At 40.3% G+C, this 18,636-nt stretch overlaps 1 protein-coding gene across 1 annotated transcript; it reads right to left on the bottom strand.

The window, feature by feature from the left end:
* Window positions 1–11,459: 11,459 nt before the first annotated feature.
* On the bottom strand, window positions 11,460–13,224 carry LOC138887006 (uncharacterized). The gene is made up of 4 exons (XM_070168713.1): window positions 12,933–13,224; window positions 12,728–12,888; window positions 11,919–12,620; window positions 11,460–11,696 (listed from the first exon to the last, which is right to left on the bottom strand). Exons 1-4 carry the CDS (start codon window positions 13,222–13,224, stop codon window positions 11,460–11,462), a joined length of 1,392 nt encoding a protein of 463 aa, XP_070024814.1.
* Window positions 13,225–18,636: the final 5,412 nt, after the last annotated feature.

The raw sequence follows: 18,636 nt of genomic DNA, 5'->3' as shown, positions 1-18,636 counted from the left end.
TCAAGCAAAATCTTTCCTCAAGATCTGATCATCTCACCTCCCCTAAGCATGCCATCCAAATGGCAAAAGAGAGAAAAAATTGGACAAGTGTCTTCCAACCTAGAGCACGCAAAGGATATGGAAAATCAGCCTATAAAACTCAATCTTGGGGACTCAAACGACATGCAAAAAGAAGCTCCAATCATTACTCTATCAACCAATCCGTCTCATATATCCAATAGCCCCTCCCTCACGCCAAAGTTAGATCCTTTAAGTACCTAAAACCCCGGCCACAATGCCCAATATACCATCATCTCTAAGGAGGAGACACAGACTTCTCCAAATACTTCGTCAACACAGAATTGCCATGGAAAACCTTCCACCTCTACACCCTCAACCAGAAAATCCACAAATAATTTACGTTTAACCACCACAAGCACATGATTACCAACCTGTATCATGGATGGAGATGGGCCTGATGGGACATGCATGCTTGTTCAATGTCTAGATAAATGGCCAGCACTCGATCATCATCCTTCACGACACCCAATACCTAGCCCAACTAGTGACAGAAGGCATGAGGTTGGCCATGAACAATTACCTCAATCAGGCATGGCTCAACAACATCCTTTAATCCCTAGCACCCTTAGTGAATCCCTAACTGGTCCATGCAATGAGGAACTAATGGAACTTATCACCATACTTCAATCTGATCTACCCACAAAATGCTCTCCTGGACATGCCCTTCGTCATGCCAGAGAATTTAACTCAACTGAATCCCATATTCCTACCATGGGAACAACCTCAGCCAGCCCAAGAGCCACCAATACCACCACTTCATCAACAACCTCCCTCTCAACCCACAACTAAGTGCATGTACTAGAACCAGTAGAGGCAGAAATGGAGGAGGAGGAGGAACCCCTCAATCTACTCTTAGAAAGAGTCCTAGAAATCTCAAGTCTCGACGGAGTAAAAGTATTTCTCTTCACGGAGAGGCAAGAGAAGAGGCACGTGCTCAGTTGCCCACTAACATTATACAAATGCTCGATGGACATAAGACCACCTCAGGATCCAACAGTGGCAACAAAGCCATGATCCTAGTTTCCTCAATGAGAAGGAACTCAGTCCTAGGGGCAGTGAGGAAAAATGGGGATCCGACAAACTCGAATCTTAATATCTCAATGAATAGACCTACAAATATTATCATTTGGAACATAAAGGGAGGGAACAATGACAACTTCAGGAGGAACTTCAGGGAAATGGTAGATACACATAGACCTTCCATGGTGGTTCTGTTAGAAACTAGAATGGGAAATCATTTGGAGTTGTTGGATGATTTTGGGTTTACAGAATTGATAGAAGTGTCAGCTGAAGGCCAGGCAGGAGGGATAGTGATTCTGTACAACCATGAAATTATCACTATCCAGAACTTTGTTCGAAGGGATCAAGAAATTCATGCTACGATTGAGGTAACTACTATACGTAAATATTGGCTTTTTAGTGCTATTTATGCTAGTACAAATATGCTCAATTGAAATAAGAAGTGGAATAATCTTGAGAATATTAGCAAAAATTATAATGGTCATTGGTTATTAGGGGGAGATTTCAATGTTGTTTTAGGCTCAAATGAAAAATTTGGTGGCAATTGTATAAATGACAGTAGGGCAAATTATCTTTGTTCAAAGATTAACAATTGCAACTTAATTGACTTAGGATATAAAGGATGTAAATATACATGGTCCAACCATAGACATAAGAATAAGGGTCTCATTATGGTAAGTCTGGATAAGGTATTAGGAAATGAGGAATGGATTAACCTCTTCCTAAAGAGTTCCATTATACACCTCCCTAAGACCCATTCGGACCATAAACCTATCTTAGTAGAATTAATCCCTAAAAATAATTATCTATATAAGCCACCCTTTAGACTTGAGACCTACTGGTGCAAGCATCTAGAATTCAAGCCCCTAGTTCAAAATAATTGGACAAATACTGACTATAATAGGGCTAGAAAAAATTTCATAGAAGAAGTTAAGGTTTGGAAGCACCATACTTTTGATGATATAATGGCAAAAAAAGAAAGATCCTAACCCGCCTTCAAGGTATTCAAAATTCCAAGCACTATCCTTATAGTACTTTCCTCTAAACTCTAGAAACCAATCTAAAAAAATATTACAATGATTTACTAAAAATAGAAGAAGACTATTGAAAATTAAGGTCAAGGGTTATGTGGCTAAATGAGGGAGATGCTAACACTAAATTTTTTCACATCTCTACCTCCAATAGAAAAAGAATGAATAAGATTAATTTCTTTAAAGTTGAGGTAGGAAATTGGATCAATGACCCTCATCTAGTCACCTCTCATGTTTTAATTATTTCACTAATATTTTTTACCACTTCACATAACAAATCAAGTCGGGTTAGCCCTCTAAAAAATATCCCTCAAAACTCCTTAAACCTTAATTGTCTAGATAATCCTTTACTTGATATTGAAATCAAAAAGGCTCTATTCTCCTTTAAACCTTTCAAAGCGCCTGGACCAGATGGCCTCCACCCATTCTTTTTCCAAAAATACTTACCTCTGCCTAATTCAAAAAATACGCAATGCCAACAACATCAAGAATTTTAGACCTATTGGCCTATGTAACACCATTTACAAATTAATCACTAAACTCTTAGCAAATTGTCTCAAACCTTTCCTTGATCAGCTTATTAGTCTTTGTCAAGCTAGTTTTATAAAAAATAGAAGGGCGTCTGATAATGTTATTATCATACAGGAACTAATTTCAAAAATTCATAAATTAAAAGGAAAACAAGGTCACATGCTCCTTAAAATTGACACTGAAAAGGCTTTTGACCAGTTAGAATGGTCATTTGTGCATCACACTTTAACCTACTTCAATCTCCCTCAAAAATTTTAAAAACTCCTCTTAAACTGCATCTCAACTAGTTCCATAGTTGTACTAGTTAATGGCTCAATTAGTACATTTTTCAAACCAAGTCGGGGAATTAGGCAAGGGGATCCTATATCCCCATATGTCTTTATCCTTTGTCTGAAAATGTTGTCAAGATACATAAACCATCAAGTTGATGTTAGAAATTGGGATCCAATTACCATAGGGAAAAGAAGCCCCAAGTTTTCACACTTTTTCTTTGCGGATGATCTCACCCTAATGGCTAAAGCCAATATGAAATCGTGTCATGCAATCCAAAAAGGCTTAGACCTTTTCTGCAATCTATCAGGGCAATGTATTAACACCACAAAGTCAAAAATTATCTTTTCTAACAATTGTCCCCAAACTCTCACGAAAGAAATTATCAATACTTTGAGTATTAAAAGAAGCGATTCCTTTGGTACATATCTAGGCTTTCCTATATTAAGAAAACACCCTAGACGAAAATATTATCAATTCATTATTGACAAAATGAGAGCCAAACTAACAGCTTGAAAAATGAATTTTATCAATATAGCTGGTGGGACAACTCTCTCACTTTCTTATCTAAACTCAATCCCTAACCACTACATGCAATTCACCCTACTTCCTACAATCATTCTTAATAAAAGTGACAAAGTTCAAAAGGATTTCACATGGGGAACTACTAGTGAGAGGAAAAGAATTCACCTCATCAAATGGTCCACCATTTGCCAACCAAAAAGCAAAGGAGGCCTTGGACTCCATAGAGCTAAAGATATAAACCTTTGTGTTGCAACCAAAAACACTCACGCAAGTGCACGTGATCGTCAAGTAATAAAGTAGTGAGTAGAGTATTGTTCCCATGAAGACTTTTGATCAACTGTTGACTGATTCAAACCCAATTTCTTTATCTACCCAAGAGATTGTTCATAAGAGAGATATGTAATTGTTTTACTACTTAACTATAAAGAATTAATCTAACCAAAGCAAGTAACCAAACAGATAGCAATCACAAGTAACGAACAATAGGAGAAGATATTCCAGGGTCACGGGTGTAATACAATCGTGTTGTGTCCTTGGCTTAAAATGACTAATCAATTTATCTAGGTTATTGATTGACAGGGTTGATATTACTCATAAGAATCTGTCGAGTTCTTACTCGCCTGTTCAAGTCAACTCAATGCCTATATGTCTATGGAATTAAGATTAACAAGAACGCATTTACAATTCCTGTATTCCAACTAAACAAGGCAATTGGGTATATGTCTATCCCAATTGCAAATCCATTCCCCGAGGCCTGGGTTCAAGAACTTGCTCTATTTAATTCTATATGCAATCTAAATTTCCCACTTTCGAGTTCAACTGAAGATTCATAGATAGTATTTCACTGTTAGCTACTCAGCAAAATAATTAAGAACAATATTAAATAAATAACCCAGTATGATAAACCAATTTTGTCAAATTAAATTTCAAACAACAACATTCATGTTTTACCCACGACCCTAGAACAATGGGTCTTAGTTGCTCATACTAGGGTTCATCATAAACAAGTTCAATTTCATCACAAACAACAAAAACAAAAGAAGAAAAGAAGAGATTGATGATCAAAACTCCTCCTTGCTTCTTGCCTCTCTATCACCTCCTCTAAACTATGAAAAACTTGATCCTTTAACCTTAGGGCGAGCTTGACTTTATGTAGGTTAAGTGGGTTTCTCTCCAGATTTCCAATTTTACCCCTAAATAACGTTTCTCCGGATCGGACACGCGTGAACTATTGCGTGAAGTATGGAGTTCGCGCGTGACTTCGCGCGCTTCTCTTGGATTCCAGGCAGAAAAGCTCGCGAACTATTGCGCGAAGTTTGGAAGTTAGCGCGTTACTTAGCGCACTTCAGTAGCTCGATTTCGTCCATTTTTCCGTCTCGTCCTTGCGCATACTCGACTCCTAGGGGTTGTTCTTGCTCATAAATCATTCCAATCTCCTCTTGAAAGCATCATTTAGGCTCCTCATCCTGCAATGTATACATATCACAATTAGAGCCTATTTTTCATCAATTAACCATAATATGTCATCGGAATATAATCAAGCGGAAGCATAATCAATAGCTAAATCACTTAGATTTCGCCTATTATCACCACCCCCACACTTAATTCATTGCTAGTCCTCGAGCAATCAACTATACTCTCTAGAGAATCCTTCACTCAACCATTTCCTTTAACGCACTACACCTAGAACAATGTACATGTATCATGCCTAGTAGTGAACAATCCTAGCCTCAAAGCCAACTCTCAAGTGTCATGCAATATTCACACTTCCTCAAAGTACTTTACACAGAAGTCAAGATTTCTTCTCCGCCACGATTCATATGCTCTCACAATTACATCAACAAAACTGAGTTCAATCCACCACATTCAATTCATATATTCACATATATCAAGGAAATCACTCACTCTCACAAAAGAGGTCACATGCATGCAATTGGTACCATAAGATTGCCCTTAATGTAAATCTCTACTAAGGTAGGCTAGTTCGATTCAAAATCACTTAGGACTTTTTCATGGTTGTAATGTGGGCTAAGGGACGGGTAGGATGTATTTAGGAATAGTGACTCAACCCCTAAGCACTTTAACACATTACACGAGCAATTTTCAGCGCAAATTCTTCAACCCACTTCTCATTCATACACAATATCATCCCACAAATATGCCCTTCTTCTTTAAGCACTCTATTAATTCATTCTCACTAGCTAGAGCATGACACAATGTAATCATCTCTTTTTTTCAGTTTATTTTTCTTGTCACTCAATTTCTGCTAGTGGTATATTCGTTTACAACATAAGTGCACCTTTTATCCTTTTATTGGTTCCACTCAAAAGCAACCCCACACTTATTTCCTTCTTACTTCTTTTAGCGCTCCTCTCATAATTAAAGTGCTTTAAGAGGTAAAAGGATCACAACAATGTCAATTAAGAACAGAAGGGTCTAGGCTTGTAATGCGGGTGCCAAACAAAAGTCTAAAGGCTCAAAAGGGTTAACTAGGGACAAATTTTATTTGTGAATAGCAATTAAGCTCAAAAAGGTCAAAGAAAGCCTAACATCATTTTTCAAACCGAGCATCACCTCAAATTTCGCTTCAACTCACATATCGGGCAAGTTCTAGATACAAGTACAATACATGGACTACACAAATACTCACCACACATGGCATATGACTCATTCAGATCAGCTCATCAAGACACTCCATTATGAGCATTCAATTCAGTACAAACATACAAATTAAGGCACTTTCAGTGAGATTCAACAATTAGGACTAAGCGTTACACTCTAGGGTCTATTGTGTTCAGGTGCGTCAATGCTATGGGTTCTCTTTCAATTTTTATAGCTCATAGCCCATTAACCTAATCTACAAATCAGAAAGAAAACAAAAATAAAAACTACCTATGCCCGGTTCAAGCTAAACCCTTGGAAAAGAACGGCGGCTTAAAGAAAAACCAAGGGGGAATTGCTACACTACCTAAGAAATTTAAAAAACCTTTTTGTCGTTTTCTTTAGACTCACTTCCCTCAAGAAAGTCGTCTAAAAAATCCGTCATCGGGAAGAGCCTATAATTTTTCTTTTCAGTTTTTTTTTTAAATTAGTGAAACTACTCCTGCTTAACAAAAACTGTCAAGTCAACATGAGACAAACAAAATAACCCGGTAATTTGTACAATTATATACAACATACTATGAAGGAATCCCCCACCCCACACTTAAAAAGAATACATGTCCCCATGGCTTAAAATTGAAAAGAGCAGTGAGGTAAAGAGACTTCCCTGGAGCTTCACTCTTGATCGGACACGATTTCGGGGTTCACGTTGCACGCACGCCCTAAAGCTCGCAGCCAACCCATGAACTTCTTTTCCGACTTGACTTGTCGGTCAGCTATCGCGTCCACACGAGTGCTCAAATCATGCATGGAAGTGCGAATATCAGCCACCTCCTGTTCCAATGTGGTGGACCGGGATACTCTGGAACTTCTTGAAGAGGATGTTGCGCGTGACAGTGCTGCAGCTGATTTTCTGGGCGCTTGAGCCAGTGCTTCTCCCTCCACATCCATTTGCTCTTCCTCCTCCGAAGCATCCGAACCACTTTAATCCTCTCTACCTACCTTTGCTGCTGAGGTTTCTTCCGTGGTGTTCGAGCCAGGTCGGATCTTGTGGCTTTTTCGTACCAGCCCGTCCACACGAATGTTTTCAGGCACCTGCACATTCTTGCAAAGCCTAGTCACCAAAGATGGGAAAAAGAAACCATACTGGCGCTGGGGGCATCGGATAAACATCTCGTCGTGGATCACTTTGGCCATGTCGAAGGGAAGACCCTTGATGAAACCCCAAATCAACGCAGCTCGGGGTCCATTCACCTCCGTAGTATTTGTGGAGGGGATAAGGCGACTGTTGATCACATACAGCCAGCTCTTCGCCTCTTGAGTTAAGACGGATGAATAGAACTTTTATCCATGTTCTAGCCACTCTACCATTTTTCCTGGTTCACAAATTTCATCAAAGAAGCGCTCCCACTTGGCAGCGGTTGGATTGCGCCCATATTCATAAAAGTCCGTGTTCTTAGGCAGAGGGCCCGGCAGTTGATAAGCTGTGCGTATCGCCTCAATGGAGGCATCTACTGCCTTACAACGCACTGTGACCACATGGTTGACATGCTCGGGTAAATTGGTAGAGAATTCTCGTACCACCATTACATTAGCCTCCCCTGGCTCGTCAATAAAAGCTTGCAAACCCTGCTCCATCAACTCATTGAACATGTGGGGGCATCGTTCCTTGATCTTTTTGATGTTGATGCCCCTTTCCGCAATTGCCTTCTTAGCCGCCTTTTCTGTAAAATAGGTATGAGCCTCAAGGGAGACAAATTTGTTGTTGTCATAGGAGCGTGCTGGAGCTTTCCTTTGACGGCTTGATGATGGACCCGTGGCTTGGCACTTTTTCGTTGGTGCCATAATACCTGCAAAACGTGGACACATTAGCTCAGCCCAACAAAAGTAGTGTGACTTGCTGCGGTTACTCAGACTTCACACGCAAAATTGGTCACAACTACATAATAATGCTCATTAAGGCCTTTCCACAAACACCTTGTGGGCATTAGGCTCTCACAGCTTTTCTAAGGGTCTTGCAACAAAGGCTTCCTACAAAAGTTCATCCATAACCCAATTCAAGTACTTCCCACCCCACACTTACAACAAACTAACCCCACAATATATTTTACCAAGTTTGAAACTCAAATCACAAAATACAACTACATTCATGGCATAAACTACAACAAGAAACTTAAATTCTGAAAATAGAAAGAGAAAAAGAAAGAAAACTAAAACTAGAGCTCATACCTTGTTAGAATTCGTGCGGTAGGGTGATGCTGCTAATGATTTTAGGGAAGGAGCCCGTGAGATATGAGATGAGTGTTTGAAGTTAGGAGCGTTTGGAGGTTTTGTTGGTTTGGGAGAGATGATAGTGTTTTGGGGGTATTGGGTTTGGTTTAATAAAAGGGGAAGGGGTATGAACCAATAGCCTATTTAAATTACAAAAATAAAAGAACCAAAAAGAAAAATGAAAAACAAAGAGAAAATAACACGCCTGAAAAGTTCCAGGCTGAGAGGCTCATCCAGGCGCGCGAACAAGTGCGCGATGTATGTAGTTCGCGCGATACTTCGCGCGTATGGTGAGTCCCAGGTAGAAAGTCTCGCAAACTTCGGCGCGAAGTTTATAGTTTGCGCGAAAGTTCGCGCGTTTCAGTTAGAGTTCAGGCAGAAAGGTTCGCAAACTTGTGCGCGAAGTGCGCTCCTGGGCATTTATTTTTGCAATTATTGTCACCTACTTTGCTCCTGGTTGATGGTCCTTTCACCTGCCCTTCGTCGCCTGCATTTGTTAGTAAGTTAGAGCTCAAAATCAAACACTACCACTATCGTTGGGTTGCCTCCCAACCAGCGCCTTATTTAACGTCGTGGCACGACGATTATACATTCCTTTAAGCATCCTTCAAGTCCACTGAGGTCTTGTGACGTGCAAAATCACCACCCCAGTAATGTTTTATCCATTGACCGTTCACCAAGAAAGTGCCAGTGGAACTCATGTCTCTCAACTCCACAGCTCCATGAGGCTTCACGCTAACCACAACAAAAGGGCCCGACCAACGAGATTTAAGCTTTCCGAGAAAAAGCTTCAACCTCGAATTGAACAACAGAACTTCTTGCCCTGGCTCGAACTCTGGATATTGAATGTGCTTGTCATTCCACCTCTTAGTCTTTTCTTTATACAATTTGGAATTCTCATATGCATGTAATTGAAACTCCTCGAGCTCATCGAGTTGCAGTAACCTCTTCTCTCCAGCTAAGTGCCCATCCATGTTTAGCTTCTTTATTGCCCAATAGGCCTTGTGCTCAAGTTTGACGGGCAAGTGACAAGCCTTCCCATATACCAATCTATACGGAGAAGCACCTATGGGAGTTTTGTATGCTATCCGTTACGCCCACAATGCGTCGTCTAACTTTCCGGCCCAATCTTTACTCACCGTTTTCTCAAGAATTTGCTTGATCTCTCTGTTTGAAACCTCCACTTGACCACTCGTCTGGGGATGATAAGCAGTGGAAACCTTGTGCTTGACCCCGTACATTACAAGGACATTGTTTAACAGTTTGTTGCAGAAATGCGTACCTCCATCGCTGATCAACACTCTGGGAGTTCCAAAGCGTGTGAAGATATGCTTCTTGACAAAGCTTACCACTACCTTTGCATCATTAGAGGGTAGAGCAATGGCCTCCACCCACTTAGACACATAATCAACTGCCACCAAGATGTATCTATGGCCATTCGAGTATGGAAAAGGTCCCATGAAGCCAATTCCCCAAACATCGAAAAGCTCCACTACCAGGATGTTTTGCAGCGGCATCTCGTGCTTCTTAGTGATTGTCCCGGTTCTTTGGCACATGTCACACATTTTAACAAAGGTGTGTGCATCCTTAAACAATTTCGGCCAATAAAAACCTGATTGTAACACTTTTTGGGCTGTCCGGTCTCCACCGTGATGACCTCCGTATGACGAGGCATGACAACTATGAAGTATGGCACTCATCTCATCCTCAGGAACACATCTCCGAACCAACTGGTCTGCACATAGCCTGTATAAGAATGGCTCATCCCACATGTAAAGCCTCACATCATGCAAGAACTTTCATCTACTGTCTGGTGTCAATTCTGGTGGTGTCACCTCACTTGCAATAAAGTTCACATAATCTGCATACCACGGGACTGTACTTGAGGTGATTGCCAATAACTGCTCATCAGGGAATGTTTCTTTGATTGCATCCCCTTCAGCCACATGGTTCCGATTTTCTAATCTGCACAAGTGATCAGCCACTTGATTCTCTGTTCCTTTACGGTCTCGGATCTCTAAATCAAACTCTTGCAGCAATAGGACCCACCGAATCAGTCTCGGCTTGGCATTCTTTTTATCAAACAAGTACCTAATGGCTGAATGATCTGTGTAGACAATGACTTTGGTTCCCACAAGATTTGACCGGAACTTGTCAAACGCCCACACCACTGCAAGCAACTCTTTTTCAGTTACGGTGTAGTTCATCTGAGCTAGATTCAGAGTTTTGCTCGCATAGTAAATGGAGTAGAATATCTTATTTCTCCTTTGCCCTAAGACAGCACCAACCTCCACGTCGCTAGCATCACACATCAACTCGAATGACTGCTCCCACTCCGGAGCAATTATGATTGGTGCAGTAACCAACCTTCCTTTCAGCTCCTCGAATGCCTTCAGACAGACATCATCAAATTTGAAGGCGACATCTTTCTCAAGCAACCTGCACAAGGGAGAGGAAATTTTCGAGAAATATTTAATGAAACGACGATAAAAACCTGCATGGCCCAAGAAACTGCGAATGCCTTTGACAGATATCGGTGGAGGCAATTTTTGAATCGCTTCCACCTTTGCCTTGTCCACCTACAAACCATCTTTGGACACCTTGTGCCCAAGACTATACCTTTACGTACCATGAAATGGCACTTTTCCCAGTTTAGCACCAAGTTAGTCTCTTCACACCTAGCAAGTACTTTATCAAGGTTCATTAAGCAGTTATCAAAAGAGCATCCAAACACAGAAAAATCGTCCATGAACACTTCCACAAACCTTTCAACCATGTAAGTAAAAATGGATATCATACACCTTTAAAAAGCCGCAGGTGCATTACAAAGACCAAAAGGCATTCGCTTGAACGCATACGTGCCATAAGGACACGTAAAAGTGGTCTTCTCTTGGTCCTCTGGGGCTATAGCAATCTGATTATACCCCGAGTAACCATCTAAGAAGCAATAGTACTCCTGGCCAGCTAATCTATCAAGCATTTGGTCAATAAAGGGAAGGGGAAAGTGGTCCTTCCGGGTGACATTGTTCAATTTTCTGTAATCAATGCAAATTCTCCACCCGGTGACAGTTCTTATAGGAATCAAATCATTATTCTCATTAACTACTACAGTCATCCCCCTTTTTTGGGTACACATTTAACGAGGCTTACCTATTTGCTGTCTGAGATAGGGAATACAATACCTGCATCGAGCCACTTAATCACTTCTTTTCTTACCACCTCTTTCATGATTGTATTGAGTCGGCATTGTTGCTCCACACTGGGCTTGTGTCCATCCTCCATGAGGATTTTGTGCATGCAGAAGGCTGGACTAATGCACTTAATGTCAGATATAGTCCACCCAAGTGCTCGCTTGTGCTCACGTAGCACTCTCAACAGCTTTTCTTCCTGCAATTTAGACAAGTCAGATGAAACAATAACAGGTAAAGTGTCAGAGTCACCCAAATAAGCGTATTGCAGGTGAGGTGGAAGGGGTTTAAGTTCTAATTTTGGGGCTTTCTCAATTGATGGCCTTGGGGGAGGCCCCTCTAGTCTATTCAAAGGCTCAAAGGGGTGTATCCCTTACAGGTACGCACAAGATGTATCAAGGATGTGCATCATCTCCTCAACCTCCTCATCAGCCCCCAGGTTATCAAGTAACATAAGTGCTTTCTCTAGAGAATCGTCTAGATATACACTAGGATGACAAATCTGCTCATCGGCCTCAACAACAGATATCATTAAGAGCTCCTCATAGTGGAGGGGAAGTTGGATTGCCCTGTAGACATTAAAAACTTCTTCCTCGTCATCTACCCGCAAAATCATCTTTCCCTCTCTCACTTTGATAATTGCATCACCGGTAGCTAGGAGAGGTCGCCCCAATATAATCAGAACCAGTTCATCAGCTTCATAGTCAAGGATAATGAAATCAGCCGGGAAGATAAATTTCCCAATCTGCAGCAACACATCTTCAATCACCCCTTCAGGGTGTGCTATCGATCTGTCAGCCAGCTGCAACATCACAGTAGTTGGCCTTGGAGCTCCCAGACCCAATTGTTTGAACAAAGATAAGGGCGTCAGATTTATGCTTGCCCCCAAATCACACAGAGCACGACCTACATCCACATTACCAATACGCACAGGAATCGTAAAGCTGCCAGGATCCTTAAGCTTTTGAGGAAGCTTATTTTGGACCCTAGAAGTGCACTCCTCAGTAAGTGCAACTGTCTTAAAGTCAGCTAATTTTCTCTTGTGAGCTACTATATCTTTTATGTATTTAGCATACTTTGGAATTTCCCGAAGCACATTAACGAGTGGAATATTCAATTGAACCTGGCTCAACATAGAGAGGAATTTTGTGAACATGCGATCGTCATTCTTTTTCTACAATCTCTGGGGAAAGGTAGTGGTGGTCTAGGGGCCTCCACGGACTCTGAAACGTCAGCAACATTCTTTTGCTCTTGAGTCACTTTAGGGATCAACTCTCCCTCAGGTATGGGCTTGTCTTTCTTTTTCTTTGGCATTTCCTCTAGCTCCCTCCCTTTTCTAAGTGTAACTGCATTCACTTGAGGGTCCTTTTCTGTATCACTGGGGAGAGCGCCTGCAGGTCTAGTGTTTTGAGTTGTTGCTAACTGCCCCGTTTGCCTTTCAAGATTTCTGAAGTCGGTCCTGAGTTGCTGATTTCAATCAACAACTTCTTTAGCAGATTATTGGTACTTTCTTCCATTTGTTGGGGTGGTCTTTGAGGCTGATTGAAATTCCCTTGGGGTCTATGCTGATTCTGATTCTGCTGATTTTCACCCCATGAGAAGTTGGGATGATTCCTCCAGTTAGGATTGTAAGAATTCCCATATTGTGCATGCTGATTCGGTGGACCTCTGTTCTGTTGCCCCACATAATAGATGGATTCTGGATTCGTGGGGAACATATCACTCATATGACTTTCACCACAGAGTTCGCAACAAATATTCATCTGTTGTACGTGTTGCATTGTCTGTGGTTACTGCATTATCATCCGAGTCATCTGATTGGCCAACTTTGCAATGTCGGCTCTCATGGCTGATACTTCGTCTAACTCAAGTAACCCAGCTGATTTTTGCTTAACTGCCTTTCGTGAATCACCCTCATCTTGCCAGTTATTATCATTAGCAGTGAAGTTATTCAGCAAGATTTGGAGTTCACTGTACGGTCTGGCCATGCAACTACCCCCACAAACGGAATCAAAATTCATCTTTGAAGCATCATCTAATCCATCTACAAAAGTGTGACCTAATACTTCGTCCGTCTGGCAATGATGAGGACAGTCTCTGGGCATCTTCTTGTACCTTTCCCATGCTTGACGCAGTGTCTCGCCCGCTCGTTGTTCAAACCCAAGAATTTGACTCCTCAATACGTTTGTTTTCTTAGTGGGGAAGAACTTGATTAAGAATTTCCTTGCCAGGTCATCTCAAGAGCGGATTGAATTTGCTAGCTCTTTATTCAACCATTCCTTAGCTTCCCCAATCAATGAAAAGGGGAAAAGTGTTAGCCTGACATAGTCCTTGGAAACGTTCGGATAGTTGTAGGTATCCGTAATTTCTAAGAAATTCTGAATGTGCCTCTGCGGGTCTTCATAAGGTAAACCCACAAACAGCCCTGTGGCTTGGATCAGCTGCACCATGTATTGTTTCAGCTCAAAGTGCCCAGTGATGTCAGGCTTCACAATAGCCTGAGTCATATTAGCCAGACTGGGCCTTGCGGCTTCAATCACCGCACGTTCCTCATTACCCACCATCTCAATTGGTTGTGGTTGAACTTCGATGTCCAACTCTCTTTCAATTCTGGTTCTCGCGTCCACCTCCCTCCTCAACGTGTGAAGTGTTCGTTCAACTTCGGGATCAAAAGGAAAGAGGTTGTTTGCGCTTCTACTTCTTTGCATTCAATAGAAACTCCTGTATTAGCACAAACAAAGTGAACTAACGTTAAAACTCGAATAAATAAGTAATAAAAGCTCAATTCAGTCAAGTAGCTAATTTCTAAGTCCCCGGCAACGACGCCAAAAACTTGTTGTGACCAAAAACACCCACGCAAGTGCACGTGATCATCAAGTAATAGAGTAGTGAGTAGAGTATTGTTCCCACGAAGACTTATGATCAACTGTTGATTGATTCAAACCCAATTTCTTTATCTACCCAAGAGATTGTTCATAAGAGAGATACGTAATTGTTTTACTACTTAACTATAAAGAATTAATCTAACCAAAGCAAGTAGCCAAACAGATAGCAATCACAAGTAACGAACAATATGAGAAGATATTCCAGGGTCACGGGTGTAATACAATCGTGTTGTGTCCTTGGCTTAAAATGACTAATCAATTTATCTAGGTTATTGATTGACAAGGTTGATATTACTCATAAGAATCTGTCGAGTTCTTACTCGCCTGTTCAAGTCAACTCAATGCCTATATGTCTATGGAATTAAGATTAACAAGAACGCATTTACAATTCCTGTATTCCAACCAAACAAGGCAATTGGGTATATGTCTATTCCAATTCCAAATCTGTTCCCCGAGGCCCGGGTTCAAGAACTTGCTCTATTTAATTCTATATGCAATCTAAAGTTCCCACTTTCGAGTTCAACTGAAGATTCGTAGATAGTATTTCACTGTTAGCTACTCAGTAAAATAATTAAGAACAAAATTAAATAAATAACCCAATATGATAAACAAATTTTGTCAAATTAAATTTCAAACAACAACATTCATGTTTTACCCACGACCCTAGAACAATGGGTCTTAGCTGCTCATACTAGGGTTCATCATAAACAAGTTCAATTTCATCACAAACAACAAAAACAAAAGAAAAAAAGAAGACTTTGATGATCAAAACTCCTCCTTGCCTCTTGCCTCTCTATCTCCTCCTCTAAATTATGAAAAACTTGATCCTTTAACCTTGGGGCGAGCTTGAATTTATGTAGGTTAAGTGGGTTTCTCTCCATATTTTCAATTTTACCCCTAAATAACGTTTCTCCGGATCAGACACGCGCGAACTATTGCGCGAAGTATGGAGTTCGCGCGTGACTTCGCGCGCTTCTCTTGGATTCCAGGCAGAAAAGCTCGCGAACTATTGCGCGAAGTTTTGAAGTTAGCGCGTTACTTAGCGCGCTTCAGTAGCTCGATTTTGTCCATTTTTCCGTCTCGTCCTTGCACACACTCGACTCCTAGGGGGTGTTCTTGCTCATAAATCATTCCAATCTCCTCTTGAAAGCATCATTTAGGCTCCTCATCCTGCAATGTATACATATCACAATTAGAGCCTATTTTTCATCAATTAACCATAATATGTCATCGGAATATAATCAAGCGGAAGCATAATCAATAGCTAAATCACTTAGATTTCGCCTATTATCACTTTGCAACCTTGCCAACCTAGCCCGGAGAGCCATTACAAACCCTACCACCCCATGGACAAACCTAATTATTAGTAACTATGCTAATAACTTCAACACTAGAAAAAATTCTTTTATATGGAAAAGTATTCAAATGTGGTAGGAGTTATGTTCCAAATGTATCATTTGGCAACCCCATCACCACTCCAACATGAACATTTGGAAAACCAATTGGATTCCTAATTTGGGGAGCCTTAGAAAAATAATAGAAGGCCCGTTATTAAGAGAAGATTACTCATTAAGAATAAGAGACATCTTTGATGGCAAAAACTGGCACTTTGGTAATATATCCCTCAATCTCCCCAAAGAAATCATGGACACCATATCAAAGTTTAAAATCCATATTAAAAAATCAAATTGTGACATCCTTATTTGGTCTCTAAATACGAAAGGCTTCTTTACAAACAAAACTTGCTATACTATCATGGACACTAATGAGGGCAGGGAAATCGACTTTAATTGGATTTGGGACCTTGCATGCCCAAATAAAATCAAATTCTTCCTATGGAAATGCTTTCAGAATACCTTGTAGACAATATCTAGCAAAAATTGGCCTAAACATTGACCCCACTGACCTATATGTAGAGATCATATAGAAGAATCCGTAATCCATATTTTCTTCAAGTGCCAAGCCAGCAAACAACTTTGGGACAGCCTTGGATTGCAAAACTCTTATAAGGAAGATGTTGATTATTAGTTAATCCAATTAAAAAAAATTGACTATCCGTTAAATAATAATTTTTTAAATTGGAATATCTTCTTCCCTTTTGCTATCTGGCATATTTGGATAAACAGGAATAGCAATAACCGAAACAATACAAATCACCCTATCAACATTAACCACATCATGGAAAGGGCTACTGAATTTTGTCTCCTAACTGAAAAGAGTATTCTTCCTTCTCCAAAAATTTATATCAATGTTAAATGGCATAGACTCCCTAAGGGATGGTTCAAATTAAATATTGATGCAAGTTTCCACAAAAATATATAAATTTGTGGCCTGTGTGGAGTAATCAGAAATGCTAATGGCCACTGGATAGTTGGCTATACAAAATCAGCTCATGCACGTGGATCACTGCATGCTGAGATCAAAGCTCTACTAGATGGACTTAAAACATCCCTTAATTGGGGGTTGTTCCCTCTACAAATTGAAACAGATTCGACGGAGGTAATCCTGGTAATAATCTTTATGCTAACATTGTCAACAAATGCAGGTTGTTAATGCTTCAACAGAAGCAGGTAATCATCCAGCACGAGTTCAGGCAAGGGAATAAGGTAGCTCACCAACTAGCACAGATGGAAACTGCTGATCTCAGGAAGAAGAAGAAAGTTTTTGTGGATCCACCAGCAGAAGTAAAAATTCTAGTAGAACGTGATTTACTAGAAAAATATGTTTTTGGAAAACTTTTATCATATGATGCTTGTAAAACTTTAGCAAGCTTAGGTAATCAAAGTGTCCTGTGTGACACTAACTATAAATCTCATGTACTGCATGTTTCTTAACCTTTAATATATATATATTTTCTGTTTGCTAAAAAAAAAAAAGAAGTCACAAAATATTGGTTACCTCGTTACGACAATCAAGGTTAGAATTGGAAATATTAGTTTTTCACTGGAAAAGACATCGTTTGATTTTGTATTTAAGAATATCAAACTATGATACAAGCTAGATTAGAATGCTTGATAGTGAAAAAGCCCTAATCATTAATTCTTACGACATTATATAGTTATTACTACGATTAATCGTTGATGGTGAACTTTTTGTTGTCCTCGTGAAAATTATTGATATTAAGGCACCATATTGAACTGGCAAATGCTCAGGAGAAATGTGTTTGTACGACCAAATGATATGTATATGATTTGAACCACTCATTCTCACCTGACGCTATATATATGTTAGATAGATTTGGGTAAGCTGCCATCAGCGGCATGGGTAGCAACTACTATCAGTACGCTAATCTAAGGTTGGTCGTAGAGATCTATGAAGGGCTATCTTTAGCATAAATCCCAGTTACTGCGCGCGATCGTATACTAAGGTGCTCCCCGCCGGTTGTTGGAAAATCGAAAAATGAAGGGCTCAAAGGTCTAAATAGGGGGTTATAAATTCCCCATCTCATTGGGGGCGGAAAACGAATCGATATCTCGATGTGATATAGCCCTTTCGATTTTAATTGAGAATGAACGGCGAAGTCCATCTGAACCGTCCAATGAAGAATAAGAGGACAACAAAGCGTCAATGGCACGCAAAGCGCATGGGGAACGGGCACGGAGAAAAAGAATTGTGGAGGAGAAGCAGCCGAGCTCATTCCCTTCGCTTCCTGGGCCCAAAGCAGTGCAATCTTTCCTGGCAAATCAAGGATTTATATAGAAAATTTTACCTCCTATAACAAAAGTATATACCCTGTTTATTATAATCAAAATTATTTTAAAATATTATTTTCTATAGCTACCTTTTATATTTTATAGCAAAATAAGTATTTATGATATATATTACCATTGAGGCATGAAATAAGGCATAAAATATGCTATTTGTGTTTTTCCTCTCTCTTAGACAACTGGACATACCTATTTTTAAGGTGATTGTCGTTACTGTATTCATGAATACATGGCGCGAATACATGTGAATACATGCGCATACAACTGGATTGCTCTGATTTTATGCGCTTTTTACTGTTGTATTCATGAATACAACAACACGAATACATGTGAATACATGCACATACAGCTGGACTGCCCTGATTTTAGGCGTTTTTTGTTGATGTATTCAAGAATACATGGCGCGAATACATGTGAATACATGCGCGTACAGCTGGGCTGCCCTGATTTTAGGCGCTTTTTACTGTTGTATTCATGAATACAGCAGCGGGAATACATGTGAATACATGCGCGTACAGCTGGATTTGCCTGATTTTAGGTGCTTTTT

The sequence above is a fragment of the Nicotiana sylvestris genome, chromosome 3, assembly GCF_000393655.2.
Source record: "Nicotiana sylvestris chromosome 3, ASM39365v2, whole genome shotgun sequence".
Classification (NCBI taxonomy): Eukaryota; Viridiplantae; Streptophyta; class Magnoliopsida; order Solanales; family Solanaceae; genus Nicotiana; species Nicotiana sylvestris.
Note: the sequence above shows the minus strand (reverse complement) of the source record. Positions and strands in the feature narration are given on the sequence as shown.